General features: G+C 39.6%; 1 protein-coding gene across 5 annotated transcripts in view; it reads left to right on the forward strand.

Moving 5' to 3' along the window:
• The window catches only part of COL15A1 (collagen type XV alpha 1 chain), a 127,404-nt gene that overhangs the window by 58,139 nt on the left and 52,148 nt on the right, over positions 1–17,117 (forward strand). For all 5 annotated transcript variants that reach the window (XM_040548699.1, XM_040548701.1, XM_040548700.1 and 2 more), the window contains exons 10-13: positions 996–1,031; positions 1,224–1,376; positions 8,606–8,674; positions 15,075–15,110. In XM_040548699.1, the coding sequence (XP_040404633.1) occupies positions 996–1,031; positions 1,224–1,376; positions 8,606–8,674; positions 15,075–15,110 (294 nt within the window). The remainder of the gene's footprint in view (positions 1–995; positions 1,032–1,223; positions 1,377–8,605; positions 8,675–15,074; positions 15,111–17,117) is intronic.

Raw genomic sequence — 17,117 nt, forward strand, 5'->3', positions numbered from 1 at the left:
CTGTTTTCTACATTATGTACATACATTGACAAATGTTAATTAGAAGTGAAGCACTACATTTTTGTTCCTGCTCAATACAATCCCCAACACCATGGGATATTATGATTTTTCCATTTCTACAATGCATTTTTTCCTGAAAACCTGTTCTAATCTATAGTGCGATAGTGTAATAATTATTCCTGGTTACTACATAGAATACTACAGGGTGAAACTGCAGGATGCATAGAAGAGTGGAAAGTAAAGTCACCTAGCTCCTTGGAGTGATATATGATATGGTTTTTGGCCACTACTTTTTGAAGAAATCATTGTTATTGTTTCAGTGCTGATGCTTACTCATTTTTTCAGAACTTACTTAAACAAAGTTTCTAATGAATGTGTAAGCACAGGAGCTTGCCAGTGTAACAATTAAGTCCATTTGATTCAGTGCAATTTAGAAAATGAATATTTATATGCAGTGAGTTTCTGTCTTTTCCATACATTAGATGTGGGGAAATGGCATTTAGGTAAAGTATATAAAAGCAAACCAAATAATCTGATTGCTGCAGAAGAGCCTGAAAACCATACTGGTAATCATATTCCTTGTTTGGACTGGTACCGTAGACAACTTGCTTGTTTCCACACCAGATCAGTTTCCGCTTCTCCTATAGTCCATGAGGGTTTTGTCATTTAAGTTTAGAAGCATAAGGATGTGACCCACAGTGTTTAATTCTGTGTAGTCTAGAAATCTGAAAATCTGCAGCAATAATTGAAATACAGGTTTGCTTCCTGTATGCATCCCAGACCAGAGTTGGTCATTTGTTAATAAAACTCCTGAATTACAGATTGTTTTCCTTTTAACTAAGGGGCCTAATGGTTCATATAAAGGACATTATGACATCAAGATAAACAACACAGATTTTTTTTAGTACTTTAATTAAGCAATCACATTCATCTGATTATTTTTTTTCCTGATTAATGTTCTTACTGTACGTAATAAGGATGGTTTTCTTTTGCAGGGTGATAGAGGTCTTCCTGGCTCCGTTGGTCCAAAGGTAAGGATAAAAATGAAACAGACAGTGACTTTATGGATTATGGGAAAGCAGTATCATTCCAACACAGCATGTTACTTAGAATGTATCACTGAAAAGGGCTAAGTCTAAAAGATTATTATTGTGAATCCTAAGCACTTAACTACATCAACCTTTTCATGTTCAGTATAAGAATTGACTGACCTTTTATTCTAGGGTAATACTGGAGACGCTGGATTAATAGGCCCCAAAGGAGAAGCTGGTCCTCATGGCTCTCCTGGGAAACAAGGACCTCCAGGACCCCCAGGGCTTCCTGGACCACCTGGACCTCCTGGATCCACAGGTCTAAGCTACAGTTCGGGATTTGAGGTATTTTGCTGTTATGGGGTTTGTTGTAGCTATGGATATGCTTCCTTCAGAGAAGGGGCATTTTAATCATCTGTATATTTCATGACTAAGAATGAATTGATGACATACGGAGTCATTTGCTACAGACTGAAATTTGCCTCTGGGTAATCCACAATTCTTTTTATTGTGGGCACTTGACCATGTAATTGGCAATGTTTAGACCATGCAAGGAATGGATTTGTTTAATGACTGGAAGCCAGCCAACGTTAAACCCATTTACAAAAGGTGCGTAACAGAAGAACTAGTCTAACTTCAGTCTCTAGAAAAAGTTATGGAGAAGATTGTCGTGGGGGACGTTGAAAGGTATTTAAAGAACAAAGCTATTATCAGGCATAGTTAATATAAGTTTATCAAGGGAAAGTCCTTCTTTAGTAATTTGATCTCTTTCTATGATAAGGTCACCTGCTCGGTGGACAAAGGAAAGGCAGCAAGTCTAATTTTTCTGGATTTCAGTGAGGCTTTTGATAAAGATGAAGGTCTGATAATTAATTAATTATATAACTCTGCAGAGTTAGCTACTCGGTGATCTTTCGCAAAGCAAGCACACCTCTGACTGGAATCACCGTCATTTATACACAGAAAACTTTTGAAAACTATCTCTTTGGCTACTTTTGATTGGCTATTACAGCTCACCTAACTTATCTCTACTGAGTTTGTGCATTACAGAGGAATGGGCAGGGAGGGAGAGGAGGGGACAATACCAAATCTCACATTAGCATACATTAACATTTTGATGGGTGTGACTTTTAATGTGTTAATGACCCTTAATGAGCAAAAGGTTACTATAGGTCAGTCCGGAGCTGTTTTTCTCCTTATTTTTTACCTTTTATCCCTTATCTTCCTTGCTTCTGCTAGCTCAAGGCTACCTGTTTCTCTCTTTCTTTATTTTCTCAGCTAAAAGACTACACAAGCTATAGAAAGACTACACAAGCTACAGGCCTCCCTATTTTCTTCAAGGTTTTCTTGTTTTTTTTCCCAGCTTTGGGACTACAGTATGGAGACAGTTCAGCTGGGCTGTCAGCTGCATCACCTTTTTAGAGGAGCCTTCCCTAATTCCTATGGGACCATTCACAGGTATTTCCCTGTTGCTTCCTAAAGTGTTTTGTGTTCCCTGGTTCTTCTCTGTCCCTCAGAACTATATCCCCCTCCTCCACTGAATCTAGTTTAAAGGTCAGATAATAAGTCCAGCCAGCTTGTTGCCCATAACACTCTTGCCCCACCTGGTCAGGTGCGCTCTATCTGTTGTGAACATGCCCAGTCTCTTGAAGGTGTGTCTGAGATCACAGAACCCAAAACCCAGAGCATAGCACCAGTCATGCAGCCATTCATTCACCTAATCCATTCATCTTCTTCTTAGGTTCCAGTTTCCAGCTGGGAGAATACAGGAGAACAGTACTTGCACTCCCAATCCCTTCAACATCTTCTCAAGGGACATAAAATCCCTTTTGATATTTCAGACTCTCCTCACTGTGGTGTTCGATCTTACATGAAACTGTAGGAATGGTTCATAGTCCTCTGGTTTTACCAGACTTGGTAGCCTCTTTGTAGTATCATGAATGTGGGCCCCAGGCAAACAGGAAACCTCTCTAGAGAGATTGTCTGGATAACAAAAGAGTGCTTCAGTGCCTCTCAGCAAGGAATTTCCCAATAACTAACAACCTTCATGCTTTTTTAGTGGCACTGGTTCTAATACAGGTGGTTGGTCAGACCAGCTTTGTGTGGTTGTTCTTTCCTGGGTCTTGACCATAACTCATGTATTCTCCTTTTTCCAGTCCCAGAGCATTATATCTGTTGCATAGGGGCATTTTGGGGGCAAGGGAGAGACTCTTCCTCTGCCTCCGAGCAGAGACAAAGGACCACTCTCCCTTGTCATGTGAGTCTTTCAAATGTGTTCATTCAGAGCTGGAAGCTTGTTTACCATCCCTTTGCCAGGACTTAAGGCTGTTGCTTGGCCCATGTCAGCGCGTAACAAATGTTAATCTCCCGCTCAGATTCCTGGACGCTATATTGTCTGGTGAGCTCCTCTCGTAACAGAGCCACCTCTTTGAAAAGTTCATCCAGGTGGGCACACCTGCACCCATGACACCCACCTCTGCCTTCAGGACCCAGGGGGACTTCCAGTGAATGGAGTTCCCTGGAACTGAAGGTCTGAGCACATCTTTCAGTCCTCAGGAGGTCTGTTTGGGTGCAGGCATCTGCCCAGGGAGGCTGTGGCCCCTCCATCTGGGTTTCAGCCTCAGACCAGCAGGCTCGTGGGGGTGGACAACATTTCTGTAACAGTAGAAGGCCCTTTCTCTACTGATCCCAGAATACAAAATGAAGGACCCGCACCACACTCTGACTGACATGCCATGCCCTGTTCGCTGCACTCCTAGGGGCTGCATGCTTTGTATGACTGAGAAGGAGCACTCCTGGTTCTGCCCAAGGCTCGTCAGCCGTCCTCGAGAGGGCTGTAGGGTCCTGGTGGCTCCCTCAGCTGCCTTAAGGGGCCTCTATGCAGGAAATACCCTGCAGGCCGCAATGCTGCTGGAGAACGCATCTGCCCCAGAGCCGATCACCTCAGCAAGTGACTAGTGAGATAGAGGTGTTGATCTCTTCTCCCTTGTAACCAGTGATAGGACACATGGGAATGGCACGAAGTTCTACCAGGGGAGGTTCAGATTGGATATTAGGTAAAATTTCTTTACACCAAAAGAGGTGGTTGATGCCTCATCCCTGTCAGTATTCAAGAGATGTTTGGCCAGTGCCCTCATTAATATGCTTTAAGTTTTGATTATCCCTGAAGAGGTCAGGCAGTTGGACTTGATGATCTTTGTAGGTCCCTTCCAACAGAACTATTATTCTATAATATTCTTATTTAGGCACTTTTCATTAAATTATTCAGTAAATACATATTAATATTGTGTATTATATAAAAATATAATAGCTAATATCAGATACTCAAAGCTACTACTGCATTACATGGAAAAGCTTCTTTGGCACCATTTTTCCCATGTAAATAATTTAGAGTAAATCTGTATATATCTAGAGACCTGCCAGTATTCATTAAAATCAAGCTGCAGGTCCCACTTAAGCTTCTACTTTTCCCATGCTGTCATTTTTGAGGCCATGAGTTTAGTTTCTTCAGTAAGATGGAAATACAGAGAAAACTTATTGACATTTGTGGCTTCATAGTCTGTTCTACTCAGAAGAAATTTTTTCTATTAAAAAAAAAATAATAAAAAGAGATTGCAAATCCTACTTTCTACTTCTGAAAACAATACCTTCATCACTTTAAAATACGGTATCTGGTCAGCTCAATCTGAGTTTTACATGTCATTTTAGAACTGCTCATTGAGATGATTCTTTTGGAACAGAAAGGAGCTGTGCAGTACAGCAAGGCAAAGGGAGCACACTCAGGTTTTAGAGCTGCCATATTGACATGTTCGTGAAGCGATGTTGACAGATTGTCTGCATCAACAGTCACATATGAGTTTTTGCCTTCTCTTTTTGTGTGCTTTTTATTTCTAATCTAGCAGTTTTACTCAGAAAAGTCTTTCCAGAGTTGTTTATTATTGTTGTTGTTATTATTCTTATTCTTATTTCATGGAATGCAATACAAGGTTGCATAGAAGCGGAGGACAGTTTCACCAGGAATGTAAGCAGTTTTGAACAAAACTGCTGGCCATCTATAGAATTGCATTTATAAAGTGATGGTGTTTAAAAGATGCCAGTTAACTCACAGATAAATACATGTTTCTGCCAGTATCTGAAGTGCTTCTTTTTTATTTCTCTCTTCTTTACTGTAGAGACACTTTGAGTACTCCAAGTACAGAGGTGACCATTAATGCTTGTTTAGAGGCATATTCTAACATCTGATATCTAACTAAACAGTATTATACTATGTACACTGCTAAGTAATAATGTCACTGACGTCCATGGATTTCAATGGGCAAAAAAACTCTCCAGCAGCTAACAAGTTCTTAACTGCCACCACTGCAATTGTTAGTAAAGAATAGCATGAAGTCTAACTATACAAACACTCTATTGCATTAACTTCGACATACTATAAAGGCTGGTACAGAGTCTTCCCTGAATTAATATATGCTTGCCTCAGAATGAGGAAAGGGCTGGTAATAAGCCACATCTTCATCCTAGGCCTGGTCTTTGTTTGATCCCGGGATGGCTTGTCTGACTGATAGTCACTTTCTGTGACCCTTCAGGATCACAGATGTTAAGGGATGCTCCACTCTTCCCCATTCATTCTATTTGAGTAGAAGCAACCTTTGCCTTGTTGTGCCACCAGAGAGAGCCCCTGCAGGCAGGTACTTAGGACCAAAATTTGCCACTTCTGATGCCTAATTCAAAGAGGGACAAAGTCTGTAATACTTGGCAGAAAAGCACGACATTGTGAAAACTGACAGTTCCTACTTTTATGGACACAGATAGAGAGAGATACCAACTCTAACTGCATCAATAATATCATGTCTAGCTTCATCTTAAACTTCATCCAGTCCAAATAGAATTGCTGTGATTGTAATTTCTCTGGGACAGGCTTGCTAATTCTTGCTGATCTTTTAGAGGCTTGCCCCTGCCATCTGTTAAAGCATTAATGTGGTATGCCAATTTGTTAGGGCAACACTGCCTTTTGGTTGGCAGTCTGTTTACTGCTGTAAGGCTGTCTATGCAAAACATTCCTGTTAGCACTTGTTAGCATCTGTGATCAGCTATGTGCAAAAAACAAATGGCATGGGGTTTGCTGGCACTTGTGCTTGCCAAAAGAACAGTTTGAGCTGCAGAAGGTACCTGGTAAACCTATTAAAATATGCAGATGTCAAAATCAATGGTATGTTATATAAAGCAGGCATCAAGCACTCTCTTAAAATGAAAGTATACTGGCACAGATGGACCATTTAAAGCGGAGTGGAGGCAAAGGAAGGAAGGGCCCAGAAACACATTTTACGTTTTACTCTAAGTAGTGAGTGTTTGGTTAAACAGGCCAAACAGAATCTCAGCAGATTTTCTGATGTTATTTGTCATTCTGGTATCTGATGGAGGAGCAAAATGAAGTCTAAGTAACATTCATTCTCAGGTGAAGTTATATGGAAGGACTTGAACCAATCTAATGACTCATTATCCCCCACCTTGGTCCTTAAACAGAAGGTCTTAATTTCAGCTGTGCACTCCTTCTGTTTCTCTTGTACTTGCCCTCATAGGGTTGGTGGAAAAGGATAAAATAACAAGATCTCTCCTTTTCACTGGAGTCGGATCATCTGACATTTTCCATAATTTCAGCACTAAACTCATTCCATAGCAGCTTAAGCTGATGTAATTGGTTTTCCTACCCTTTTCCTTACACTGTCGCCAGAATACATAAGATCCATGGCAATCTGAGCCATTTCAAGTCAATAACTATGCAGAAAGCTAAGGAGTGCTTACTAGGAGTATGGGTCCTCTAAACATGATAAACTGATAAAAAGGCTCATTGTTACTAAGAGGTGAAGATTTTATTTTCTTTCTGCTCCTCTTCCTGTCTGCAGCTGTTCCTGGCACATGCTTACCCTTCACATACACTAACATCCAGTGTTCTATCAATCCTTCCACAAGTAAATTTAATGTACTAAAATTTTAGAGAACTATCCACACACACACCCCCAAAAAAAAAATCCACTAATTTTCTGCCATATTAGTGAGTTTAAATAACTCACAGAAAAGTCAGAGGATTCAATATGTGGCATAGATGTTGAAAATGAAGGCTATATGGCTGTGAACAAGGAAGAGGAAAAATGAAATATCAGTATTTTCCATTTTCAGAAGAAAGAAGTAATTGAGTCTGCTCAACTACATTTAGAAATGCATCTAAGAAGAAAACAGTGGTTTCCTGCTGGCATGGTTCGTCCAGACACTTTGCAACACAGTCTGACAAGTTCTGGAATAGGCTTAAGGCTAGTAATCAGAGTATGTGGCTGAAATGGTTCTGGGGCTAAGATAGAGAACTATGGCAACCTACAATTGTACTTCTTTGTCTGCTTCAGAATTGACACCTCCTGGTTATGCCCTGGATTTGGAATGTCAGTCAGAACAATGGGAGCCAAATGGTAGTTGTTACTTTCTGTGTAGTCTCCTTTAAAGTCACTAGAACATATCCACAGGAAATATGGGTGTTTCCCACAAGATCTTCCATTTCTCCAAGATCTTTCTGAAGTCAGCAGAGAGCCAGGACAACGGTCAGTACACCTGAAACACATTGCCTATGAGGAAAGACTCAAGGGACTAAGCTTGCTTAGTCTAGAGAAGACTTAAGGTCCCTTTAAATACCTGAAGGGAGGTTACTAAGACATGTAGCCAGGATCTTTACAGTGGTGCACAGAGGGATGAGCAACAATAATCATAAACTGAAACGGGAGGTTCAAATTTGACAGAAGTAAAATATTTTTCACCCTGAGGACAGACAAGCATTGGACCAGGTGCTTGGAGAGGCTGTAGAACCTCCATCTCTGGTGAGTTCCAAGACCTGAAGGGACAAAGCCCTGTCCAACTTGATTCGAATTCAAAGTTGACCCTACTATCAACAGAAAGTTGGACTGGGTAGCCTCTGAGGTCTCTCCCATCTTAATTAATTCCACATTTTTTGGCAGAACAGTTCTTCCCCCTCCATTTCAGTCAGCTGCACTTTAGGCAGAAATTCACAATTAAACTGTGAAAGTTATGAAGGACCTTTATTTTTGAATAATGATTGTTGCTCTTAAAAAACAGCCTGCAAGCCCTCCCTGCCTTAATTCAGTTATGTAACCCTTACTAGTCATTATAGTATTTCAGCAGCAAGGTGACAAGAAGTGCTAAACAGAGAAATACTACTACAACATGTTTAAACGTAGCACATACTTAAAACTGAGATTCTCTCACAGGTGCCTGTTGCTGTCCAGACTCAAGTGTCAGAGACATAACGTCAAAGTGACAAGTTTGTAAAGACCAGAGTTTCTGTATGAAAGATCAACATGCTCTTATCTCATTTGAAAAGAGCCTATCTCTAGAACACCATGCGTTGATTTAAAATAAAAGGTTAATGAGAAAGCATAATATATATATATATATATATATATATGTTCAACATCTGCCCATTTTTTTACAGGACTCCAGAAAAATTAGCTGCTGAAGAAAAAAAAAAAAGATTAATTCTTAAGTTCTGTAGTGTTTTTCTCTTCCATTAGGACATGGAGGGATCAGGGATTACTGGCTTGCTAAGTGAATCCAGAATTACAGGATCAAGAGTGCCAAAGGTAAGTGGATATTCTGAGGGAGGGGAGCATTGATTTTTTTTTTTTTTGTCTGTTTGTTTGTCTGTTTCTTTGTTTTCCAAAAACAAAACTGTCATCTCTCTGCTTTTTGGAAATGCCAGTCAGCTATAGACTAACCAGCTATAGACCCAGTCAGCTAGAGACTAACTGCACTGCACTGGCTTCAGTTGCTCTAGAATGATATTACAATAACTGTGTCTCCTAAAGAATCTGAAATGTATTTCTCTGATACCTGGTTGGCTGATGATTTTTAGATAATTGAGTGGTATATATTTAAGAGATTAAATGATGAGATAGAGTTTCTTTCTATCATCTTGTTCCCTGTTTCTTGTTTTACCCCTAATAGATGCCCTTCTTGCGTATGAAGATGAATGAAATTGAAATGTTACGGTTTGACAATAAGATGTACATAATCTGAAAATACCACTTAAACTAAAACATTGTTCCCAGTAGTATGGAAGTCATGACCCAGAAGAAGGAATGCTTTTTCCTCCATCAACCTTGTCTCATGATATTTTTGTCAGTGTGAGCCTCTCTAAAACACTAAGTACTTGCCATATTTTATCTTAATTCTTAACAAGTAACACCAAAACTACAATCTACAGTGACTTGCCCAAATTATCTAGCATTCCTCCTCCCAGAACTGTCTGCATTGTTCTGATTTGGTCTTCTGAAGTCCTGTTCCCATGCTCACTCTGAAAGAAACATTTGAACACTCAAAATATAGCTTTGAAAGAATGAGTCTTGTTGCCCAAGTCTGGAGAAAGTACTGCTGAGAAAGACCTTGGGATAAGGTAGATGCCAGACTGAATATTCAGCAACAGTGCACTCACTGCAAATAAGGAAAACCCTGTGCTGCAATGCATCAAGAAGAGCATGGCTAACACATATAAAGATATTATTATGCTCTTGTACTCAGGGTTAGTGAAGTTGCAATTGAAATATGGAATAAGAGGTGTGTTGGGTTTTTTTAGTTTGTTTTGCTGTTGTTGTTTTTTTTTCACCCCACATCAAGAAGGATGTGGAGAAGACAGAGACTGCAGCAGAGACCTGCAGGGTCAGGGGCTTCGAGCATGTGACTGGTGAGGACAAGATGAAGGAGCTCAAACTGTTTATTCTGGTAAAAGGAAGACAAAGGTGTGATCTAAGAGCTGCCTACAATTCTTTGAAGGGCAGTTGTAAAGCTGATGAAGCCAAATGGTTCCTCATAGCACCAGAGAGTGCAACAAGTGACAATGGCCCAAAAACTGCATCTTGAGAGGTTCAGGCTAAACCTTAGGAGAAACTGGTTCACTAGGAGATTGGTGCAGAATTGTGGCAAGCTGCCCAGAGAGGATGCAGAAACTCTCCATTGTTGGAGGTTTTCAAGACCAGGATGGACAGAGCCATCACGGACCTGATGTATAGGTGGTGATGTTTCCAGTTCAAGGGGGACACTGGATTAGATGGCCTCCAGAGGTCCTGTACAACTCTGTTTCTATGATTCCATGAATCTTCAGAAATGAACTGGAGCCAATAACAAGTTTGAGAAGCTCTTTATTGTGCTGGTTTAGTAATTGTGAATCACTGAAATCGTAGCTGACTCAGTTCAATATCTTAGAGAACTTTCCTATTCTAATATCTTTTCCTAGCTGCTGAAAAAGTTTCCAGAAAACTGTATTTACAAGAATAGAATTAATTAGCCAAAACAAACTAGTGTCCAAAATGAGATGTTCAAAGCTGGTTCTGAAATTGCCCATTCTGACTTGCCTAAATGACAGACATATTCTCGGTTTTGGTTTTGTAACAGACATAGTTTCCAAGTCACTCTGCTATAAATACTGAAAAACATCTTAATGCAGCTGAACAAAATTCTGGAATTTCCCTTTAATCAGGAACAGGTTTTTACTTGCTGGTACTGCATAAAACCATTATGAGTCACATTCAGTGATAACTCCAGAGGTTCCAGACTGTGTTTGAGAGAAAACAACATATCTGCGTCTAAGAGGGCTGTAACTCAAAGCAGCTGCTAAGAAGTAAACTACAACTCTTCCCACTATATAGCGATCTGATGATTTTTTTATTCATCCTTTATCATAGAAACATAGAACCATAGAATGGCTTGGGTTGGAAGGGACCGGGACCTTAAAGATCATTCAGTTCCAATCCCCCTGTGATGGGCAGGGATGCCACCTACTAGATCAGATTGCCCAGGCCCTCATCCAACCTGGTCTTGAACACTTCCAGAGATGGGGCATCCACAGCTTCTCTGGGCAACCTGCTCCAATGCCTCACCACCCTCTGAGTGAAGAATTTTTTCCTTATATATAATCTAAATCTCCCCTCTTTTAGTTTAAAGCCATTCCCCCTTGTCCTGTCATTATCTGACTGAGCAAAAAGTTGTTCTCCATATTTTTATGAGCTCCCTTTAAGCAGTGAAAAGCTGCAATGAGGTGTCCCTGGAGCCTTCTCTTCTCCAGGCTGAACATCCACAGCTCTCTCAGCCTTTTTTCACAGGAGAGGTGCTCCAGCCCTCTGATCATCTTTGCAGCCCTGCTCTGGAGCCGCTCTAACAGTTCCACATCCTTCTTGTGCTGGGAGCCTCAGACCTGGATGCAGCACTCCATGTGGGGCCTCACACTTTTTTAAGAATGTACTGGTCATGTTTTGTCTAACAGAGAAAATAAAATTTCTTGTTAAAAATTTTTGTAATAAAAATGTGTGTTAATAGAATTATTTCTTATCCATGTCAGAATGGTGCATAAATACCAATGGGGCACTTAGACCCCAAGACACCTGCTGTAACATGGTACTTTAAGAAAAATTTTTAGGAAGTTTGGCAGTTCCTCTTTGTTGCTCAAAATAAAATTTTGTCTGGTAGAGTAGCTATAATTCCCAGGGTTTCTATTCTCTTTCTACCACAGATCAGTGTAAATTTTTGTTGGTGGTTTATTTGACAGTGTCTTGTCTTCATATTCCAGATGGAGATGGTTCAATCATTTGTTGGATTTCTTTTTTCCTTTCTACCCCCTCAAATGATCCATATTGGGACAGTTAATTTTGCTTTTAAAGAATCATAATTGGCCTTTACAACTGACAAGTGGAATTTGCATCCCAAAAAGTATGCTTCAAGCTATTTTTAAGCCTGGCAAGACATTACCATATTGCTTGTACTCATGTTAATACAATGTAATCTTATACAAGAAGGCAAATTCAAAAAAAAAAAAAAAAAAAAAGTAAGCAATTGAAAGTAATCCCTTGCAACAAATGCACTTCGACAATTTAATTCTTGTTACTGCATACTAGTACATTTTTTTTGAAAATATTAGAAATAAAATCCTTCTAAGAAAAAAAAATATCTTTAGCTCTTTGCATGATAATATAAATCAAGGCACTATTTACTAGAACAACGAATATAAAACAGTGCTTGTATCTTACTACTCTGTTGATATTTCTGATCTCAGATCCTCCTTTTGTAACAGCTGCAATTATGTGTTTTTTTTCTTCTGAGAAAATTTGTTATGAAATGTTGCCTGGATTTACCAGTAAATGCAGTGAGATTTAATAGGGTTCTGCAGAAAGACATGAACAGCATTTGAACCAAAAGTACTGTATGAACAAGAACATTCGAAAGCTAACCTATTTTGCTTTGGCATATATTTTTGATTTCTATATTCCCAGTATTTGCCTTTAAAAAAACAACTTTATGGTTAACATTCACATATGGGGTAAGTATTAGATTAATTGTGTTTCCTTTTACACTGGGTAAAGCAGTCAGCAGGTCTAGGGAGGTGATTGTCCCCCTGTACTTGGCTCTGGTGAGGCCGCACCTCGAGTACTGTGTTCAGTTTTGGGCCCCTCACTACAAGAAGGACATGGAGATGCCCGAGAGAGTCCAGAGAAGGGCAACGAGGCTGGTGTGGGGTCTGGAGAACAAGTCTTACGAGGAGCGGCTGAGGGAGCTGGGGTTGTTTAGCCTGGAAAAGAGGAGGCTCAGGGGAGACCTCATCTCTCTCTATAGGTACCTTAAATGAGGCTGTAGTGAGGTGGGGGTTGGTCTATTCTCCCACGTGCCTGGTGACAGGACGAGGGGGAATGGGCTAAAGTTGCGCCAGGGGAGGTTTAGGTTGGATATTAGGAAGAACTTCTTTACTGAAAGGGTTGTTAGGCATTGGAATGGACTGCCCAGGGAACTGGTTGAGTTGCCATCCCTGGAGGTCTTTAAAAGACGTTTAGATGTAGTCCTTAGTGATATGGTTTAGTGGAGGTCTTGTTAGTGTTAGGACAGAGGTTGGACTAGATGATCTTGGAGGTCTCTTCCAACCTAGACGATTCTGTGATTCTGTGATTCTGTGGGTAACGCAGAATGTGTGTTAATAGAATTATTTCTTATCCATGTCAGAATGGTGCATAAATACCAACGGGGCACTTAGACCCCAAGACACCTGCTGTAACATGGTACTTTTTAAAAATTTTTTAGGAAGTTTGGCAGTTCCTCTTTGTTGCCCATTGCCATTGTTGCCTTCATTCTGGTTTCCAGGAGGTTGCATATGTTTTGTTGAAAGAGGGAGCTGTAGGGAGACCTTTCATTTCCAAAAGGTGATAAGAAAAGCTTCTGAAAATGTTGGGGGAAAAGAGAGAGTTGTTCTTTGCCTTGTTTTTTCTTTGAGCTCAGCTGTGACACAATTTTTCCACCTTGATGTTACTATTGGTTAAGTAAGCCATGTGGGAAAAAATAGAGAAATGTTAAAAAAAATAAAAAATAAAAAAGATAAAAGGGCATATTTCCAAAATGGAGCCTTAGACAGGAAAAGTTTGCTTCTAATCCTATATAAAGCTTTAGTACCACTCCATTTAATAGTACAGCATGGCAACACCTTTTCAGCACCTTAAATCTGTTGTATGAAGTTAAGGAAGTTCCAGGTCTTCATTGCCCTGGGAAATGACAGGAACACTGAGAGAGCATGAAACGTAAAATAATAGGTTGTGGACCCCACCCTCTCTTCCTTAAATTTGTGCACAGCACAGGTCACAGAAAGAACATTGCCAGCAACAGCTGCATGCGTCTCTTTCATAGAACAATGCCAATCAAAGATCTGTCCAGTCCACTATATATAGGGTCTAGTGTAGTGCTCAGTTTACATGGCTGCAAAAAAGTCCCTCCACTGGGTAACAACTCCTCCTGTTAATGTTGGAAGACAGCATTACTTATGAGTATGGGGGTAGCATGATGATGCATATATGAACATGACTGGGACTGAAAAGGTAGTCATAAACTTTGACCAAGAGAGTTCACCACCACCTACACTAAGTTTATGGTTGCTTAAACTTGACTCATTCATCCCCAAGACCATGGAGACACAGAAAGGAACAGATTATGTATTGCTTAATTTCTTACAAAATCAGATACACTACAGAAAATCAATATAAAGTGGCTGTAATACACTATAATTCTCATGGGGATGAAATTTACACCCACTTTTCATGGTTATAAAAGATTTCACTAGGCAACAGTGGCAAAGTACAACAACTACCCACTTCCAAAAAACAAAGGCTCACACATTATATTCAAGATATAGTTGTGTTTCATATCTCCTTCATCCTTCAAACACCCAACAGTGAAGGCCTGTTGTGACCAAAGTTTGATGTCTTTCCTAACAAATAAAGACCAAACTCTGCTTTTACACTTACTATTATGAAAAAACTACTTTCCTCTAAAAAGAGTCTACAGTCTTCATTCACTTAAGAATATAAACACTCCTGAAAGACAGTAAGCATAAACATAACATTCCAGGCAATGGTAATAGCTTCTTGATGCTTTATTCCTTTTCATATTATTCAACTGAAATTAACTATATTGTGTATTCTTTGTCTAATGAAATCAAGGAATCATGTCTAGTCATAGCTAGAGTGCTGCAGAGTCAGCCCTGAAGGTGGAACACGGCAGTACTCATTACATTGCTTGTGGTATGACACAGTGTCTGGGTAGATGGGGAGAGCAGTAGTATGGAGGAGGCTAATTTAACTGTATTGAAGGAAGACTGTGGGTCATTTGTGGATGCATAAGATCACGGTGGCATTGGTAGATCTGGGGAATGTTACTATATGCACCTTCCAGACACCAAAAGGAAGGTTCAGGCATGCAGCTTGATGGATGCACAGCAAAAGTAACGTGCTAACCAGAAACATTTACGATGTAGGTTGTAACTGGGAGGTTAAACCCCCAGAACTGGTTCACAAATGTATATTGAGCGTCACTTTACCAAAAACGTGCTCTGTTTTCACTAATCATTTTACTCCATCCAGTGTTTTGTTTCTAAGGAAAGTAACATACATGTTTAAAATCCTCATAATCATGGTTCACTTTGATTTTTGAGCTGTACTTACTGTATCTCTGTTTCAGGGAGAAAGAGGAAACATTGGTCCACCAGGTTCAAAGGTGAGAAATTCATATAGCTTGATCTAAAACCTCACTCATTTCCTCCTCTTAGTTTCCTTTATATGGGAATAATAAGGGGGTAATGAACATTTCTTGCTCTCTCAATATCTTAAAGCTCAGGAAGGTTTCCCTGGAAAAACAGAACCTTTCTCTGTTGAGTTGTAAATGTCAGGAGCCAGGTAACCTGTTGCTTAAGACATCTGTTTAAAATATGGTTACAATTATATTTAAAATCCAGTTAAGTGTGTGATGTCATGGTGTATTGTGAAGCCACTTTGTTTTTTGGCAGAACAAAAATGAAAATAAGCAAAGTTTACGTGAAAACTAAGTTCCACCTGCCTTCCCATTCTTAATAACAGGTTTCATAGCTAGCACACCACACCAAAGCACTCCACCACTACAGTACATATCTGTAGTACAACAGTAGATTCATCTGTGTTGTGCAAAGGTCTCAGGACCCATCCACAACCCTAATCCAGTGTTCCACACAGAGGCCACTGTTGTTCCCTATTTCTGTGCTAGAGCTTGCCATTTTCCTGCAGCCAGGTTTCTCCTAATACAAATGTACCATTCAGAAGGTCCAGGAATGTAGAAATGTTGGCTAGAAGAACCCCAGAGGTCATCTAGTCCAATATCACACTTAATGTGGGATTATCACCAACACCAGATCACATCAGCAATTAATTTGTTTTGCTGAGTCTTAAATAACTCCGAGGAGAACGCAAAAACTCTCTGGGTATCCTGTCCTGGTGCTTCACTATCTGCGTAGGAAAGACAGTTTCCCTAACATGCAGCCTGTGCCTCCAAGCTGTAATTTGTCCTAGCTGTCTAACTCACCCCATGCACCAGCGTGCAAGCTAGACCTGCTGTTCTGAGTCAGTTCAAGTTCTAGCCATGCAACATGGCATCAAAAGCAGCCAGTTTACACTGATTTACACCGTGTTAGTGCAGAAGTTAATGGTGCAGGAGTCCATATTTCCTGTCCAATCTTCCCCCTCATCATCGCTGTCTTTTCTGCTTTGGACCCTCCTTGGAGCCCACCCCAAAGTTTCTTCTGCTCGTGTCCCAGCTGCTTTCTGGATGACTGACTAGGCTTACTTGGGTGCCTTTTGCAGATGTAAGCCAGCAGATGGCAGCACTGGGACGCGTAGAAAAGAAATCAAAATTAAAAAATAAAATAAAATAAAATAAAATAAAATAAAATAAAATAAAATAAAATAAAATAAAATAAAATAAAATAAAATAAATAAAAACGTTTCTTTTGCATTTGGGACAGCACTGAAATCCATACTTGCTGTACGAAACAAGGCAAAGACAATTATCAATCTACCCTTCTATTTGCTGAATATTTACAGAAGTATTGCCACAGTCTTCTAACAGCATCTGCTTATTTATTTTTTAAAAAAAAAACAATGTAGCAGGACTCTGCTTGACATAAATTCCATCTGCTCTACATATTTTAAGCATTACCATGGCAGAGATAGTTGTTAGTGAAGTAACTAAAGCTGATACACTAATGCATAGGACAGTTGCTTTGAAGTCTTCTTTTTTATCTGCTTGAGGCTATAAATTATTTTCTTACTTATTATTCATACAGGTGTTTTGTCCTGTGGTCCTTGTTCTAGTAACTAGTATTGCTGCTATGATAGATACATTTCAAACACATACATACATTGTAAGTGGAATGGATTCAAAGTTATTTAAAAAATAGTCAATCTCTCCAATCCTCAGGTTAAAAACAAAAGAAAACAAAAGAAAACAAAAGAAAACAAAAGAAAACAAAAGAAAACAAGGAACTTTTTTTAGTTCTCTTATATTTGAGCAAAGAGCAGCTCTACAATCTTAAAATATGGAGGGAAATGAGGATGTCTCTGAATAAGTTATTTAATTAAAGCATTGTACCTATCCTGTGTTTTTTCTTCCAAACTAAAATTCATTAGTAAAATCAATTGGTGAAATTATTCAGGATTCGTAATAATAGGAAGTTGATTTACACATACCAGCATG

Source organism: Cygnus olor, chromosome 2, assembly GCF_009769625.2.
Source record: "Cygnus olor isolate bCygOlo1 chromosome 2, bCygOlo1.pri.v2, whole genome shotgun sequence".
Taxonomy (NCBI): domain Eukaryota; kingdom Metazoa; phylum Chordata; class Aves; order Anseriformes; family Anatidae; genus Cygnus; species Cygnus olor.